General features: G+C 44.1%; 1 protein-coding gene across 1 annotated transcript in view; it reads left to right on the top strand.

The window, feature by feature from the left end:
- Window positions 1–9,076: 9,076 nt before the first annotated feature.
- The window catches only part of COG3 (component of oligomeric golgi complex 3), a 52,297-nt gene continuing 42,850 nt past the window's right edge, over window positions 9,077–18,523 (top strand). The window contains exons 1-2 of the mRNA XM_065895907.1: window positions 9,077–9,354; window positions 18,322–18,468. Of these exons, the coding sequence (XP_065751979.1) occupies window positions 9,181–9,354; window positions 18,322–18,468 (321 nt within the window). The 5' untranslated portion in view covers window positions 9,077–9,180. The remainder of the gene's footprint in view (window positions 9,355–18,321; window positions 18,469–18,523) is intronic.

Below are 18,523 nucleotides of genomic sequence, written 5' to 3'. Positions count from 1 at the left end.
ATTTGAAAAGGGAAACATCTTCAAATACTTGAAACTATAAAAACCAACACCAAGAGAAGTGATTCTGATAATAAGTTGGAGGATCAGACATGAAGAAATTCAGCAATTTCAAATTAACATGCTCTGAAAATTCAGGAGGGAGTTGCAGATGTGCAGGTGGCATAAGAATTTTTTCTTTTAAATCATTTCATTTTGTGACTTCATTGTAAGCAATGAAGTGAAATGGAGCATGATGGGAGAAGCCTGATGTTTTATCTTTCCTCTTCATCGATGCTATGATTTAGTGTTTTGGCGCTTGAACTACTCCTGCCTTATAGTAGAACAGAACCTACCAAAGCTTCAAGCCTTTTCCTCTTAGAGGCATTCCTTCAAGCCTGTAATGCTCACCCTCGGGGCTCATGCTTGCTAAAATGCCCTATTACAGAAAAGCACTAATGGGTTTAAATGTCCATCTTCATGTGACTCCCTTTCATAATACTAGTGTAAAGGAGAAAGAGAAAGTCTTGTCAGGAATCCTGGTTCCGATGACATGTCTGCCCTTTACTAACCATTATCCTGAACAGGTCACAAACCTTCCTGGGATTCAGTTCTTCACTCATTAAATAAAGATAATAGTAATAATATTCAACAACTTCCTCCTGAGTTAAAATTGAGTGGGGCTGACTGAGGTGAGACTTGAAGTACGCATTGGAAGGAGGTCTTGGGATCCCGATCTCCATCTCCTCCCATCCCTGACCTGGAACATCCTTGCCTCTTGTCCCTTAGGGCATTTTTTCCACAGGCGTATTCTTTTTTTTTTTTTTAATATTTATTATTTATTTTTTTAGTTTGGCTGTGCCAGGTCTTAGTTGCGGCACGTGGGATCTTTTTTTTTTTGTGGTACGCGGGCCTCTCTCTGTTGTGGCCTTTCCCATTGCGGAGCACAGGCTCTGGATGCGCAGGCTCAGCGGCCATGGCTCACGGGCCCAGCCGCTCCGTGGCATGTGGGATCTTCCCGGACCGGGGCACGAACCCGCGTCCCCTGCATCGGCAGGCGGACTCTCAACCACTGCGCCACCAGGGAAGCCCGGCACGTGGGATCTTCATTGTGGCATGCGGGATCTTTTACTTGCAGCATGCGGACTTCTTAGTTGTGGCATGCATGCGGGATCTAGTTCCCTGACCAGGGATTGAACCCAGGCCCCCTGCATTGGAAGCTTGGAGTCTTACCCACTGGACCACCAGAGAAGTCCCCCACAAGCCTATGCTAAGACATTAATAGATGAAGTCTTAAGAAGCAAATTTATGGCTCTGGGGACATTTACAGAAGGTAATAGGGAAGTTTCACCACTATCTTTCTATGCCTTTAGGGCAGCAGGATATAATGTGCGGCATTTCTAAAACCAGAGCCTGTGGGCAGTTTTTAAATTATGTATTTTCATTTCATATACTTAAACATATATATATATATATTTTTTTTTTTTCTGAATCATCGACATGATTGTCTTAGGATTGCCACGTGATTTCACCTTCCACCCCACCACCCTCCTTATTTGTGTATTTAGACTATTTTAATTAAGCTATTAAAGAAGAACAGAGATTGATTTATATGCAAATGGTATGTACAAGCCCATTAAAGGCAAAATGATGCTAGAGATACAGCCTGAGTGAAGGCTTCCTGGTGATTCGAATGTCAGGGGATTGAGCGTGTTACCGGTGTAACATAAGTGCGTGAACCCCAAAGCAGCTGTGTGGTAGCAGTCAGCACCATCTTCGTGCTGCCAACAGCAATTTTGTTTTCCAGCAAGACGGTCTCATCCATCCACCTCGTTAATTTGAATATTGGTTTTATACTTCTAGTGATATGTAACTTATAAATCCATTTTAATGTAAACATACAAAGCTTAGGTCAAGTTTTCTTTTTATACTTGAGCAACATAATATAGTTATTTACATCAACATTGGGCATCTGCAGTTTTTTAAAAGGGCTTTGTGCATTACTCAACTTGGGAGAACTCTGGGGTCGTACAAAGAGCCTCAGCCCCAGAAGTCAGGTTATCTAAGTTCTAGTCCTAACAGTAACCACCTGTAGGACTTTGGGCTGGTCACCTGGTCATCTCCTCTCTGTACGCCTCAGTTTGCCCATCCGTAGAATGAAAGGTTTGATTATATGATCTTTAGATTCTCTGCCAGTTCTGAATTCTCTCCTTAAAAGGTCAAAGCCCTTATTTGGGAACACAGCCAGGCACTGGTTTGTGGTATTTGTTCCCTGGGGATAAAGCCTGAAGTCACTGTGACCTTAGCTGGAGACTGTCAAGATCACCACAAAGCTGCTTCTAGCTGCTCTGACCCCATGGAAGAGTAGAAAGGGGTCCCCTTAACTGTTAACACAAGGCACACGCTTTGGATGTCCCTGCTGTACGACAACGATTCCTTATGGGGCCTGGGGAAGGTGGTGTGTCATCAGAATCAGGGCTTCTCAATCCAGCGAACTTCCATCTGGAGCCCCACGCCACCTGAGAACCAGGTGGAAATAGACCCCTGGAGCTGCTGGCAGTGGATCCAATCGTCTGGGATGTGGCACAGAAAACTGGTTGGAAAGCAGCTGAGGAAGTTGTCCTTGGAACGTGCTTGATGTTTCTTAAAGATCCCCACAGGCAGAGGTACAGCTGCACTCAAGTCCTAGAGACTTTGGAAGATCAGCCTGCAGAATTCCAGAGGGATTAAAATCTAAACTACTTGAAAGTTTCTCCTCCTAACTCTCTCCCTCTTCTCCTCCCCACTCTCTTCCTCTCCAATACCTTACTGAGCACCTACCCTGTGTCATTCTAGGGCTTTCACACAGATCATCTTGTGCTATCCTCACCACACATCCGAAGGGCAAGTACTTTTATTATTTTATTCAGTGCACATTTTCACATAAGGACACTGAGGCACAGAGTTTCTAGTTGCCCATGTTCACCTGGGGAAGGTAAGCAGGGTACACCCTTGGGTGGTTGGGCTCCGGGGCCGGGCTGTTAAACACTGTTGTCAGCACCAACACGTGGACAGGCAAAGGCTGGTGAGTACCCTGGACCACTGACCCTGGGGCCGGCCTCATGGATAGGAACAATTCAGCCCAGCCATCACTTGTGGAACGAATAAACCAAAGAGGCCCTAGGCCAGGGTGCTGACTGCTGTCTGTGTTCTCCAGCGGGGAGCCGGGTCATGGCTGCCTGGGATCTGCCTTCTGCGACAGGGACAGGAGTGACCCCAAGCAGCCTGTTCCCAGGTAGGTGGGGCCCGAGTCGCAGCTCCGGCCCGGAAAGGACTGGGGCTCTGCGGGGCTGTTGCAGTGTTGCGGTGAGATGGCCACAGGCCCACTAGCACCTGGCACCCGCCCATCATCAGCGGCCCCCCGTGTCCTCCCGGAGCCGCCAACCACAAATGCTCACACTTGGGGAAGGGCGGCGGGAGGGAGGCTAGGACCCAAGGCCATAGAAACCATGGCAACCCTGGTCCTGAGGCTCACCCACAGTTGTTCTTTAGCAAGCTCACATCCCAGTAAGGAAGTGAGAAAAAAGGAAGGAAAAAGTTCAGAACATTTTTTTTCTCCTCTTTCCCCTGTTTAAAGCTGTCGGTTGGATTCAACAAAATGCCAGCCACACCTGATAAAAATCTGCAAATGAAAATTTTAAAATGCAGGATCTAGGTTATTCCGGGGGAATGCCCGTTATGCCATGACATAATCGTGAAAGCTATTTAATTTGAAAAAGAAGAGAGATGTTTTTGCGTTTTGGTGGTTTTGTTTTTATTCATCAAAAACAAAACACCCCTCATATACCAGACTGTTAGTTTTAAAACAGAAGTCTGAAACCCTGTCTTCACCCAGAGGACACCTCCAAAGGTGACAAATACCTCCTCTCCCTTCATCCCCGCCAAGAGGAGAAGGAAGGAGGGGGAACCACTTCAGACCTTGTGTCAGGGTTTGTTTATCTTAGATTTACTGCTAGTACATATTCATTTACATGTTCTATAAGTGTAACCTTCTGGTTCCTGGCAGGAGGTCGCAGGCTGAATGAGCACCGAGTGGGGAATTAATACCAGCAGAGGCCAGTGGAGTGGTTTCCAACACTTGGTCGATCCCCTGAAGTCCTCTGTGCCTCTAGCTTTCCTTTCTTTCCTCTACAGTTGGCCCAGCTGTTGCTCAGTTTCCAGGCTCCTGTGATGCTTACACTCATGTTCTTTTTTTTTTAATTTATTTATTTATGGCTGTGTTGGGTCTTCGTTTCTGTGCGAGGGCTTTCTCTAGTTGCGGCGAGCAGGGGCCACTCTTCATTGCGGTGCGCGGGTCTCTCACTGTCGCGGCCTCTCTTGTTGCAGAGCACAAGCTCCAGATGCACAGGCTCAGTAGTATGGCTCACGGGCCTAGTTGCTCCACGGCATGTGGGATCCTCCCAGACCAGGGCTCGAACCCGTGTTCCCTGCATTGGCAGGCAGATTCTCAACCACTGCGCCACCAGGGAAGCCCTACACTCATGTTCTTAATGTCAGCAGACAGTCACAAATCCCTGTCAGGAAAGCTCCTTTCCTCTACCCTTTTCTGAAAGGCTCCTCAAACCATTGCAAGATTATCTATCTATCCTCACAAGATATATTTTTTAATATATCCCACAAGCAAACTTTTCTGTTTATGACAGGTCTGCAGTAATAGTTGCACATACGTTGTAAAACATTATGCATTCTTAACTTAACATTAAAACACAAATTAGGGAATTCCCTGGTGGTCCAGTGATGGGGACTCCGTACTTTCACTGCCGAGGGTGCAGGTTCAGTCCCTCGTGGGGAGCTAAGATCCTGCAATCCAGGCAGCTCAGCCTGAAAAAAAAAAAAAAAAATGCTGCCCATTCTTAACTACTCCCCGCATTAAGAAGTGGAGTCAATCCTTCCCCTTGAATCTGGCCGGACTATAGTGACTCGCTTGGTGGAGTGCAGTAGAAATGACCTTCTGTGACTTCTGATGCAAGGGCAGAAGAAGTGGGAACAATCTCTTCCAGCCCTGAGCCACATCCAAATACTCTGAGGTCTTCACACTTAAGAGACCCGGTGGACCAGCTCTGAGACTTCACGAGGATGCAGAGATGCACAGTCAGACCCCAGCTGTCCAGCCTGCAGCCATTTGTGTTTCCCCAGCTGTGGCTCCAGACATGGTGAGCAGGGAGGAGTCTTTCCTGATGTGCCCTCGAGAAATTCCTGACCTGCGAGATTATGAAAGATAAAAACAAAGTGGTGGTTCGTTTAGGGCATGATTTGGGGGTTAGTTAGGTAGCAATAAATAATAGAAACTAAACCATTTCCCCATTGAAAAACACTTAGGTTGTGTCCACTTTTTCTCCATTGCAAACTATCCTGTGCATGTACTACTATTTTTTTTAATATGTAAATTTCTCTAGGATAGATTCTCAGATACAGAATTGCTGGATCAAAGAGCTATCCTCTCTCCATTTCTCTAGCCTGTGTTTTTGGGTTTTTTTTAACATCTTTATTGGAGTATAATTGCTTTACAATGGTGTGTTAGTTTATGCTTTATAACAAAGTGAATCAGGTATACATATACATATGTTCCCATATCTCTTCCCTCTTGCTTCTCCCTCCCACCCTCCCTACCCCACCCCTCTAGGTGGTCACAAACCACCGAGCTGATCTCCCTGTGTCTAGCACCTGGCGCCCGCCCATCATCAGCGGCCCCCCACCTCTAGGTGGTCACAAACCACCGAGCTGATCTCCCTGTGTCTAGCCTGTGATTTGATAGGTGTTGGCAAGTTTCCCTCTAGAAAGAGTGTAGAAAAGTGGTCTTTTCCTTCACTTTCCCGAATGTTTTTGATGTCTCACTTCATCATCCTGTGTTTCATTTGCTTAAATCTAAATGGGAGAATAACCTGCCTTACAGGGTTTCAATCAAGAGATCAAAAGGGAAATCTGAATAACACCTTACAAACAAAACGTCATCTACTATGATATGGGACCTTGATCACTTGGGGATGAGACTCCTCTGACCTCATCTTCGTCCTTTTCCCGAGACAGCCTATGCAATCCTGTCTTCTCATTTCTCTCTCTTTCTCTTTTTTCATGCACACACGATATGAATACATGTGTGCCTTATATGTACATGCATATGTACAGATACATGCTATATGAGTGTTTACTATATCGACTTGAACATTTCTATGGGAACGCTTATAAATACTTGAATCAAATAAATAATATTGTTAAAAATTACAGTGGAGGGAGTTTCCTGGTGGTCTAGTGGTTAGAATTTGGCGCTTTCACCACTCTGACCCAGGTTCAATCCCTGGTCGGGGAACTGAGAATCCTTGAAGCCCTGAGGTGCGGTCAAAAAAAAATTACAGTAGAAAATTAAAGCTGTAGTTGTATTTGTCATGACATCTAGTGCTTCTGGGAATAAGCTAATCACCAGCTGGAAACAGGAAGAAATTTGACTTGTAATACAGAGTATAAAAGTGGATCCATTATAGGAAATTTGTACTTCTTCTGGGGATGGGGCACACTAGATAATATTTGTCCATACAGAAAAGAGCCCTAGAGTCTGAAGCAGAGTTCAGCATATTGTATACTACCCTTTCCACTGTATTTTGAGCAACAAGTGCATCGTTTAAATATATATACTTCTATGCTAGTGTTCTGCAATGAAAACACCCCAGGAACACTGCAGTTACTGCTTCATTGCTGTTGTCTCTCCCCCACCCTGCAGGGCCAGCTGGTGACTGCTGGATCTTTGCTGACCTCCCTTAGCTCCAGTTCTTCAATTCAGTAATAGTCCAGGCATTATTGTGTTGAATATCTACCCTTCTCTCCCTTCATTTGCCCTCACAGCAGCTGATTAGACATTCAGCCTTGTCCCAAATCTTTTCTGTCAGTGCCATGACCTGCACTGCATCCCTTTAGCATCATGAATCACCAGTTGGTAGAAATATTTTAAGAAATTAAACATAATGTTTAGAAGAAAGTAGCATGATTTTAGGTTTAGGAATACCTGCAGTAGAAGCACATTTGTGAGAGAAGATGCTTATATTTGGCCCTTGAAGGATGATATTTGGTGAAGAGTTATCATCACAAAACTCAACAGGATAAACTTCATTTCTGAGATTTTTGGAATCAGCCTGGCCTGAAAAGGAGGAAGTGTGTTTTAGGTATACCAATTAAAACAAACAAACACCCTTATGCTTAGATGCAAAACTCATTGAAAAAAAATAAAAGGAAAAGGAAGAAAATAATTATTAGTAATTCTAACCATCTATGAATATTTTGGAAGTGTTTCCTTTGGTCAATAGGATGATACACTGTTTCATTCTTCTTAATTATATCATTTCTCCAAGGAGATAAATACTTTCTACAACATGAGAATTTTAACTCTTGACTTTGAGATAATTTTAGACTTTAGAAAAGCTGTAAAAGTATTACAGAATTCAGATATGCCCTTCATCCAGCTTCCCCTCATGTTATCATCTTACATAACTATATCATGTACAACAATCAAAACTGGGAAATTAACTTTGGTACACTACTATCGTCTAAACTGTAGACCTTATTTGGATATCTATATTTTATTCTATAGTTCTCCCACTTCTGACCCAAGATCCAATCCAGGCTCCCACATTGCATCTACTTGTCATGTCTCCCTCATTCCCAAAATGTAACATTTCCTCGGTCTTTCCTTGTCTTTTATGACTTCGACACTTTTTTTTTTTTGACTTTGACACTTTTTTTTTTTTTTTTTTTTTTTTTTTTATGCGTTACGCGGGCCTCTCACTGTTGCGGCCTCTCCCGTTGCGGAGGACAGGCTCCGGACGCGCAGGCTCAGCGGCCATGGCTCACGGGCCCAGCCGCTCCGCGGCATGTGGGATCCTCCCAGACCGGGGCACGAACCCGTGTCCCCTGCATCGGCAGGCGGACTCTCAACCACTGCGCCACCAGGGAAGCCCGACTTTGACACTTTTGAAGAGTACTCGTGAATTGTTTTGTAGGATGTCCATCAATTTGAATTTGTTTGATGTTTTCTCATAATTAGAATGTGGTTTTGCATTTCTGGCAAGAATATCACAAAAGAAATATTGTGTGCTTCTTGATATATCATATTAGGAGTTTCATGGTGATGATGCTGACCTTGATCATTTGGTTAAGGGGGGATGTCTTCCAGGTTTCTCCACTGTAAAGTTAACAGCCACCCTCCCCTCCCCCCATTAATAAATATCTTGGAGAGATGCCATGCAAATTTCTGTTTCTCCTCAGACTTTCACCCACTAATTTTAGCATCCATCCTTAGATTTTGCCGGCTACAGTCATTACTGTAGCATCCTTAATGATTTCTTTCCCCTCATTCTTTCTACATTTATTGATTGGAATTCTTCAGTAAGGTGGAGTTGTCTCTTCTCCCCTATTTATTTATTCAGTCATTTATTTATATCAGTATGGACTCATGGGTATTTATTCTACAGGTTATGACCCAATACAATCATTATTTATTTTGTTGTTGAAATCTACAACATGATTTAAATGGCAGAACAGTATTCCAATTACACGTCTGTGCCATGAATTATTGATCCAGTTCTTCAATGTTGGACGTTCAGGTGGTTATTTGATACTATTTATGATGTCTGATATATATAAATCTTTGAGTTTTTATGTGTTTTCATAAATTAGATTTCTAACAGCGGAATTATTGATGTTTGAAAAGTTGTGAAAACTGACAACATGTCAACACGGAAATCAGTCCACACACCTAACCAGACTACCAGGCTGTGAGCAGAAAGAAGCAGTAGATGCCGCGGCTCACGAAGGCCCCTGCCGGCAGGGTCACTTAACACAGTTGTCAGTAACAATATTAACAATAAAGTTATTGATGTTGAGGAAGGGACTTCTGGTAGGGGCATGACTATTTCCGTTAGGGCCTAGATCCTTCGCCCTCTGCGTTTACATCCCAACCGGAAATACTTGTACCCCGTTTAAAGCCACGTCAGTCCTGGCCTCAGTCCCGCCCACGCGGGGGGAAGCGTTTCCGGGGTCAGGGTATTCCGGTTCGCCCCGCCCCGCCGCCGGTGCAGTGCTGGAAGACCCGGTTCTCCCGGAAGTGACCCGGACATTTCTCTGTCGGGGTTCCCACCTCCCCCCCTGCTGCTGCTGCGGGCCGCTGGGGCGGCGGCAATGGCGGAGGCGGCGCTGCTACTGCAGCCGGAGGCGGCGGCGGAGCGGGACGCTCGGGAGAAGCTGGCTCTTTGGGATGGGAGACCGGACACGACAGCGCCACTGACCGACCGGCAGACGGACTCGGTGCTGGAGTTGAAGGCGGCGGCCGAGGACCTGCCCGTGCCCGCCGAGGTGAGGTGACGGGCGGGAGCTGGGCTGGGCTACTCCGCGGGCGCGCCGGTGGACCCCGACCTTGCAGACCCTTGTCCAGGGTCTCTCCTCTCCTCCCCATCACAGTGTCGGCTCCGGTGGGAGAGGCGCCTCACCTTCCCGGACTGTCAGGCCTCACGTTGTCCCGGACCGCCGACTCTCCCCTCCGGCGTGGGGACGGCTGCGGGGGCGTCCAGCGGCTGCTGGCCGCCGGCACCCATCCCGCCCCCTGCGGCGTGGGGCGGTTGTCCGGGAGCCTTGCCCCGGGCATCTTGCCCCGGGTGTCCCTGGTGTTAGCGAGGCATAGTCCTGCTGCCCACCCTCTCCCGGAAGGAGAAGACACTGAACCCGAAGCGCTTTGCTTCAGCGCAGCCTCCTGTTGGTATTTGTTTACCACCTTAATGAATAGCCCAGCTTCCTTTTTCCATAGGGGCACTTGGGGAGACCAAAGTTGATTCCGGGTGACAGCTTCGTTCATCGCACATTGAGCAATGAGCTCTCGATCAAATGCAGGTTGTGGGAGATCCGATTTATATTTGACTTATAGCAAAGCAATAAAAATTTTTCTTTGAAAGCTGGGTCAGTACATTATTAGATAACGCTGTCAACGTTTTTAATCCTAATTGCCATTGGGATATTATCCCTAATACTGCTTGTGTGATTCAATTCAATTAGTTATAATAGCAAGAAGTACATTTTATGAGTAGTCAGATGTTTGACAGACTTCTTCTAGTTTTGAGGGCTAGGTTTAGGCGGTTATTATTTTATTAGCACTGAAGGTTACTTTTGATGTTGGAAGCATTCTCTTTACACGGTTGTGTCCAAAGGCAGACTGAGTTTAGAGACTTAAACTTTTTCTGCCCTCACACTTCAGAGGTTAAGAACTTTGGTTTGAAAGTTCTCGCCACTTTTCGCCGTTGCACACTCTGCCATAAAGTACAGGTGTTCTTTCTTGGGTTTCTCTGTCCACCTCTAGGATTCTGTGCTGGAAGTGTGTTTGAAATAAATGAGGAAGCAGCTGGAAATTTGTTTTGGCGTGGCTATCAGAGTCTTTTATACTCTGGGCAATAGAAGTTGTTTGCTCTATAAATATTTCAGTCTGTTTATAATTGATTTGGCCTCTCACCAAAGCAGGATGCTTGGGCATCACAGTACCTGTGATGAATGTATTCCATAAGCAAAGTAACCCATTTTATTTTTAATGTCTTGGGCCATAAAATATTATTATTCCCACTGAGCATGAAGGAAAGGGTTTGGAGTGAAGTAAAGGAGATCTCTTCATTTTCACCCCATTATTTGATATTTATGCAACATAATACCTACCATTAGCCCCATGCAGTCATTTAACATATATTATGTGCTTACCAGGGGCTGGGAATGGGGGGACAGAAAGATAAAAACAAGATCCCTAGCTTCAAGGAGCTGACATAATTATGGTGATTATGAGCATGTGAAAAAGAACAAAGAAGGTAAGTTCAGACAGTCCTCCAGGATATAAGGAAAATCAAACAGGATGGTATGACACCAAGGAATGAGGTGTGCCCTTTTAGATAAAGAGGAAAGGCCTTTCTAAGAAAGTAACCGCCTCAGGCAAGAACTCATGATGGAAAACAAGAAGCCAGTCTTGCAAAGACTAGAGAAATAACCTTCCAGCTGGAGGAAAAAGCAGTGCAAAGCCCTGGGTAGGGGATGAGCTTGACAAGTTCAAGGGTTCAGTGAAGGTCTTCTGGTACATGCAGCCTTGTCGTTGGATTGCTGTGAGAATGAAATACCAGCCTGTTATTTATCCATCCTGGAATCTTTGAGGAGGAATTTCTCATTGCTCTTCAGCTTTCGACAGCCCTCTTTTTCCTTTATATGTCTGGTGGGAAAACTTTGGAATTGAATTTTTTATCCGTTACCACTCTTTTAACACCAGCACTGAGAAAGAATGCCTCAATTTTTATTTGGTCCGACCAAAATAAAAACCTGTAAAGGATTTTCTGTAGTGTCTCACAATTTTCAGGAGATAAATTACATCCTGAACAACTGGAACTGGGCAAGTTAGTTGAATAGCAAGAGGCCAGCTAACTCTGAGCAAATATCATGAAGCTGTTTATAGCTTTCCTTTTTATTTAGGAGAACTAGTCTTATATACCTTTTTACTTGGTGTTAGATAAGAAAATTTGCAGTAGAATATTTAGTAGACCGGTTTCTTGTAGCCAGGGCAAATTTTTTAGTAGTGAGGACCTTTTTCTTTCTGCTGAGTTTAGTAATTCTTGATAAAATGCTGAGATAATTCATCCTGAAATTTACCTGTAATTTACTGTTACAGTTGTTGTTTTCCTAAAGTTTGTGTGGCCTTAGACATGATACTTAACTTCTCTGAACCTGTTTTCTTCTTTATAAAATGGGGATTATAATAGTACTTGCGTCACAGGGAGTTGTGAGAACTAAATGAAGTATATAAAGTGCACACAGCAAGCTACCTGCCAGTATTACATTATTCATGTGCTTTTCTCCCCAAATGATGATTACCTTAAAATAATAGATTAGAATGTTATGATCCTGAGCTGGTACTGTGTAGGTGTCACTCAGACCAAAGGTAAGAAAAGAAGAGGTTAGGTGCCTGGAGGAAGGTTCTGAGACTCCATCTATACCTCTTCAATGATTTGCTCCAAACAGAGTAGGTAACGTCAGGTTTCATTTATGGAATGAATTTATTAGATTGATTACAGAAGTGATTTTCTCCAACCCAGAACTGTGCAAGAAGTAAAGTTTGGGAGAGAAAGGTATATTTGCTTGTTTTTTCCTGGAGCTGCTCAGGCAAGGCTTGATAGTTTATTGTAATTAGTATTTACTATGTTAGTGTCCCCATTTGTGTAAGCTGTACAGTAGCTATCCAGGACCAACCAGGAGCCTAGGTCTCTGCTCTTCTCTTTCTGGTGGTAAATGTCTGCTCCGTCTGGAAGCCAGGACAGTGCGAGTAAGCCAGAGGCATTTGGTCAACATCTCTTCAGGAGTGAAAGAGTAGTCAGAACAGGAAAGTTTGTGACACCAGCACACCCTTTTTTTTAAATAGTTCTACCATTTATATTATATTATTTTATTTTTTTAACATCTTTTTGGAGTATAATTGCTTTACAATGGTGTGTTAGTTTCTGCTGTATAACAAAGAGAATCAGCTATGCATAAACATGTATCCCCATATCCCCTCCCTCTTGTGTCTCCCTATCCCACCCCTCTAGGTGGTCACAAAGCACCGAGCTGATCTCCCTGCAACACACCCTTCTTGATTTGCCATTCTCTTCCAGGTGCTTTGAGAAAAGAAGACAGCTGGGCAAATGTACCTAATGGGGGCATCTTCTCATAAGCTTTTATTTTTTTAATTTTTTTTTTTTTTTTATTCTGGCTACGCTGCGTGGCTTGCAGGATCTCATTTCTCCGACCAGGAATTAAACCCAGGCCATGGCAGTGAAAGCGCCGAGTCCTAACCACTAGACCACCAGGGAACTCCCTCATAAGCTTTTTTTTTTTTTTTTTTTTTTTTTTGCGGTACGCAGGCCTCTCACTGCTGTGGCCTCTCCCGTTGCGGAGCACAGGCTCCGGACGCGCAGGCTCAGCGGGCCCATGGGCCCAGCTGCTCTGCGGCATGTGGGATCCTCCCGGACCGGGGCACGAACCCGTGTCCCCTGCGTCGGCAGGCGGACTCTCAACCACTGCGCCACCAGGGAAGCCCCCTCATAAGCTTTTAAAAAGCAGCTTAAAAAAAATTATTTATTCATTTTGGCTGTGCCAGGTCTTAGTTGTGGCACGCGGGATTCTTGGTTGTGGTATGTGAACTCTTAGTTGCGGCATGCATGTGGGATTTAGTTCCCCGACCAGGGATCGAACCCAGGCCCCCTGCATTGGGAGCTCAGAGTCTTACCCACTGGACCACCAGGGAAGTCCCCTGATTTGTGTGATTTCTGATAAGTCTGCTTTAATTCTTATTTTTGTTCCCCTGTATATAATGTATCTTTTTCTCTCTGACTGCCTTAAGGTTTTCTCTGTGACTTTTGATTTTCTCTCTGAGTTTGAATGTGATGTGTCTAGGGGTGGTGTGTGTGTGTGCACGCACACATGCATGTGCATTCTGCTTGGGATTTTCTGAGTTCAGAATTGTAGCTTTGTGTCTTTCATTATTTTTGGAAACTTCTCAACTATTATCTCTTTAAATATTTCTTCTACCCTGTTCTCTCTCTCTCTCCTTATTTTGAGATTCAGATTACACATATATTAGATCATTTTATACCATCCCACAGTTCTTGGATGTTGTGTTCAGTTTTTATTTGTCCACGCTGTTTCTTCTTTATGTTTAATTTTGGGTGATTTTTATTGACCTATCTTCAAGTTCACTGATTCTTTCCTTAGCTGTGTTGAGTGTACTGATGAGTCTATTGCAGGTATTCTTCACCTCTGTTACAATAATGGTTATTTCCAGCGTTTCTGTTGGACATGTATAGTTTTTATTTCTGCTTAACTTCTGCATCTGTTCATTCATTTTATTTATATTTCATACCAGAGCCTTTGACATATTAGTTGCAGTTATATAGTTCCAGTATCCAGATCATCTCTTGAGTCTGGCTCTGTTGAGTGCTTCGTTTCTTGACAATGAGCTGGGTCATTTTCCTTGCTGTTTAATGTAACTTTTGGTCAAATACTGTACGTTGTATGCAGGACATTTGAGAATGAGGGAAATAGTGTGAATGACTGGAAGTGAATACGCTTACTCTGTTAGGTCATTAGTGTGGAGGTTTGGGTTAGTGGGCTAGGTTTGGGTTTTGGTTTTGTTCTGGTTGCTTTTAGTTTACCACTGGCTTCAGGCTTCTCTTTCATTACTTTTTGCCTAGCATTGGGGCTGGGCTGCTGCGGGGTCTTCTTAACCTTCCTTCTCAACCCTCAGCTTTTGGTGTGCTGTGCGCCTGTGTCTCAGAGGGGGTCTGTGCTCTTGCCCCTCCCACAGGAGAGCATTGCTGGCGCTCTATAGCCTGGTGGTGGTAGGTGGGCGTTTTCTGTCATCTGCATCCAGCCTCAGTCTTAGGCAGGCCTTTTGCCCCTGGGACTCAGGGGTGGAGTTTCTTACTGACTCTGCCCTCCTCTGGCAGTAGGAGACCTCTGATGTTCTGGGTCTTGGGTTCTTTCTTGCCTCTCCTCCAGGGGTAATGGTTGTTTTCTTTTCCCTTTCCCCGGCTGTAGTGTGTTCTCCCCTGTGCCTTAGGGTTGATAGGGCTTGCTGCCCTTTTTTCAGTGTCTTAAGATTTTGTTCCACTGGGGAGAAGGGTCTGGATGGGGCTTTGTGCCCCACTTTCCCCAGACCCCTCCTCTTCTGAGCCTGCACCACCAGTCCTCATTCTTTCTCATGAGCACCTGGTGGAGGTCCGTGAAGACCATGTGAGTGGGTGCAAATTCCCCTTGTGTCTGTGACTTCCAAGCATTCTGTACTCACCCGTCCTCTAGCATTTAGTAATTTGAAAGAAATTTTAGCCTAATTCTTACCTACTTGTGTGGCATTTGTCATCTATTTTTCCATAATCTGCCATGGTAAGCCCGTGCTCTCACTCTGTCTCTGCCTGGAGATACCCATCTTTTTCTAGATTTTAAGCTACTTAGTTACTCTGGAACCTCAACTCTCTGATGGCTTCAAGAACCTGATTTTGTAGATTATTTGTCTTTTTCTTATTATTAAGGTGCAAGCAACACTCTGTCTAGCATTCTTTTAGCCTAGTCTCCATGTGCTTTCTGGTAGATTTTTCAAATCTGTACCTGATCCTTGTCTCTCTCCCTTTTCCTCCTTAGGTATCGTGTAAACAGTGCTGATAGAATTATGTGTTTGAATTTTGTCATGATCTGTTCATATATAGCTAAATTTTACTACTAATAAACTATAATTTTGTAAAGGTAACTTAGACGATTCTGTTCCCAAGAAGCAGTGTAGATTCTGATTTGTAAATTTACTTACTGTAAAAAGGGAACCCTCCTACACTTTTGATGGGAATGTAAATTGGTGCAGACACTATGCAAAACAGTATGGGGGTTCCTTAAAAGACTAAAAATAGAGTTACCATTTGATCCTACAATCCCACTCCTGAGCATGTATCAGGAGAAAACTCTACTTTGAAAAGATACATGCATCCCAACGTTCTAGAGCAGCTCTATTTACAATAGCCAAGACACGGAAGCAACCTAAGTGTCCATCGACAGAGGAATGGATAAAGAAGATGTGGCACATATATACAATTACTCAGCCATAAAAAAGAATAAAATAATTCCATTTGCAGCAACATGGATGGACCTAGAGATTACCATACTAAGTCAGTCAGACAGAGAAAGAGAAATATCATATGATATCACTTATATGTGGAATCTAAAAAGAGGTACAAATACTTATTTACAAAACAGAAACAGACTCACAGACATAGAAAACAAACTTATGGTTACCAAAGGTGAAAGTGGGGAGGAATAAATAAGGAGTTTGGGACTAATAGATACAAACTACTATATATAAAATAGATAAACAACAAGGATTTACTCTATAGCACAGGGAACTATATTCAATATCTTGTAATAACCTATAATGGAAAAGAATCTGAAAAAGAATATATATATATATATACACACACACACACACATATTTCTTTTTTTTTTTTTTTTTTTTTGCGGTACGCGGGGCTCTCACTGTTGTGGCCTCTCCCGTTGCGGAGCATAGGCTCCGGATGCGCAGGCTCAGTGGCCGTGGCTCACGGGCCCAGCCGCTCCGCGGCATGTGAGATCTTCCCGGATCGCGACACGAACCCTTGTCCCCTGCATCGGCAGGCGGACTCTCAACCACTGCGCCACCAGGGAAGCCCCACACACATATTTCTGAATCACTTTGCTGTACACAAGAAACTAACACAACATTGTAAATCAACTATACTTCAATAAAAATAAATAAATTAAAAGAAATAAATTTACTTTGTTACTACTAATAAGGAGGAATAGTAATATGATAAATAGAAGCGGCTCCGGTTGACTGTGTGTGTTATTTGGCAGGCGTTATGCTGAATACACGGAGCACCGTCTCCGAGGAGACAGAGTGTTGGTAACTCTCACAGAGCATGAGCAGGTAGGCTTAGCTCAGCTCAGCTTCCTCTGTCCTCAGAACCTCTGGTGGCAGCACACAGCTGCTGGTGACACGTTAGAGTCAAGATAGACTCTCATCAGATTTCAGAAACTTAACTCTTCCTGCCCAACAGTCCTTTTCTCTTCAGGGATTGTGTCACCATTCAGGAAGAGTTTATGTTGAACAATGATGCCCTTAGTAAGACGTATCTCTACATCCAGGACCCTCCTGGGAGAAAGCAGATTGAGGACCTTTCTGAACACTTTTTTTCTGTCTGCAGCTTCCCAGTGGTCCAAGGAGCCTGTTTTTTTACACCTGTGTTTTCTTCATTTCACAATGGCCTCATGATACAGATAATGTAATTCCTGTTTTACAGAGAAGAAATAGAGATTTAGAAGCATTACGTGATTTGCCCGTTGTAACACGCTTATTAAGTGAGCAGGGTTCAAACCAGGCCGCACTGTGATGTGCTTTACTGCGCCCGAAGGTGCAGCCCCACTTTAACCCAGACACAAAACTCCCTCCCTCCCTCCCTCCCTTCCTCCCTTCCCTCCCTTCCTCCCTCTTCCCTCCCTCCCTCCCTCCCTTCCTCTTTCTCTCTCTCTCCCCTCTCCTTTCTTCCTTCCTTCCTCCCTCCCTCCCTCCCTTCCTCCCTTCCACCATCCTTCCCTCCCTCCCTCCCTTCCTCTTTCTCTCTCTCCCCCCTCCTTTCTTCCTTTCTTTCTTTTTCTCTCTCTTTCTCTCTCTCTTTTTGTGTGTCTCTCTCTTTCTTTTTGATGCCACGCTGCTCTCAGAATCTTAGTTCCCAGACCAGGGATCAAACCTGGGCCCACAGCAGTGAAAGCACTGACTCCTAACCACTGGACTGCCAGGGAATTCCCTCCCCCCATATTTAAAGGGTTGTATTTCTAAATTAATTATGGTGCATTTTGCATCTAGCTTATTTTATTTTAGCTTTGAAGAGAAAATACTGTCTTCAGCCGAAATTTCTGTATCTAGAAAAATAGACAGGAGGCAATTTCCTAAGGCCTTGGATTAAGGTCTTTTATTGCCGGACCTTAGATGTCATGCCTTAAGGGCAGAAACTGGGATTGAAACGAAATAATTCCACCCTTTTACCTTCCCAAGCATTCACACTCCCTTTCTTTTAAGTCCAAAAACAGCTTGTCTGTATGACCCTAGGTAAATGAACACCTGGAATATCTTGAGTAATGGCAAACTAGACAGTATTGTAGGTCTGATGGCCTCAAGGTGAGGCTCTTCTGAAGCCGATGGGAAATTCTGAAATTCTTTCTTTTCAGTTGTAATTTCAGAATTTGTCAGCAAGAAGATGTGGGTGAAGTGTGGCAGCAGTGTAGAAATAGTAGAAGGGGATATAGTTGTTGGTAGTTGATTCTTGGGTACGATTTGTTTTCTGTTGGTTCTATTAATGAGGTGAGGCTTTTGTGTTGATAATGGAGAGGGCCGGCTACTTTCATTAGCACGCGGGTTTTGCCTTTGACTTGGTGCTAGTTCCCAAGAAGTTCCAGTAGGAAAAGGTGTGTGGATTAGTACAGGTTCACCACCAGTTTTCAAAAGGTAACTCAAAAACCATACTTTGCAAATGGTTGGGTATTGGTGTCATGTTTATATTTTGAGACCAGCATTTAATATAGAGAGAACCTAGTTATAAGTGTTAGTATCATATGGCACTTGTTAACATCAGACGATTTAACAGAAAACATTTCTTTCTCTTTCAAAACACCTGAGGTGGAATACCAACGTTGAGTTAAGTTTAGAGAATTTTCAAGTTCTTTGAATATCTTTGTGGCTCTTTTCTTTTCAAGCTCCCAATTGAAGACTTGTGCAGTCTAACATCCCAGTCGCTGCCCATCGCACAGGCTTCAGTAGTGCCTGAATCTGCAGAGGACATTCTCTTGAAGGGATTCACCTCCTTAGAAATGGAAGAAGAAAGAATTGAAACTGCACAGCAGGTGAATGGCAGCATTATTTCTAAGGATATTTGATTGTTTTAAATGTCTCAAGACA

The sequence above is a fragment of the Phocoena phocoena genome, chromosome 18 (genome assembly GCF_963924675.1).
Source record: "Phocoena phocoena chromosome 18, mPhoPho1.1, whole genome shotgun sequence".
Classification (NCBI taxonomy): Eukaryota; Metazoa; Chordata; class Mammalia; order Artiodactyla; family Phocoenidae; genus Phocoena; species Phocoena phocoena.
The sequence above is the reverse complement of the archived record's forward strand: the minus strand, read 5'-3'. Positions and strand labels throughout refer to the sequence as shown.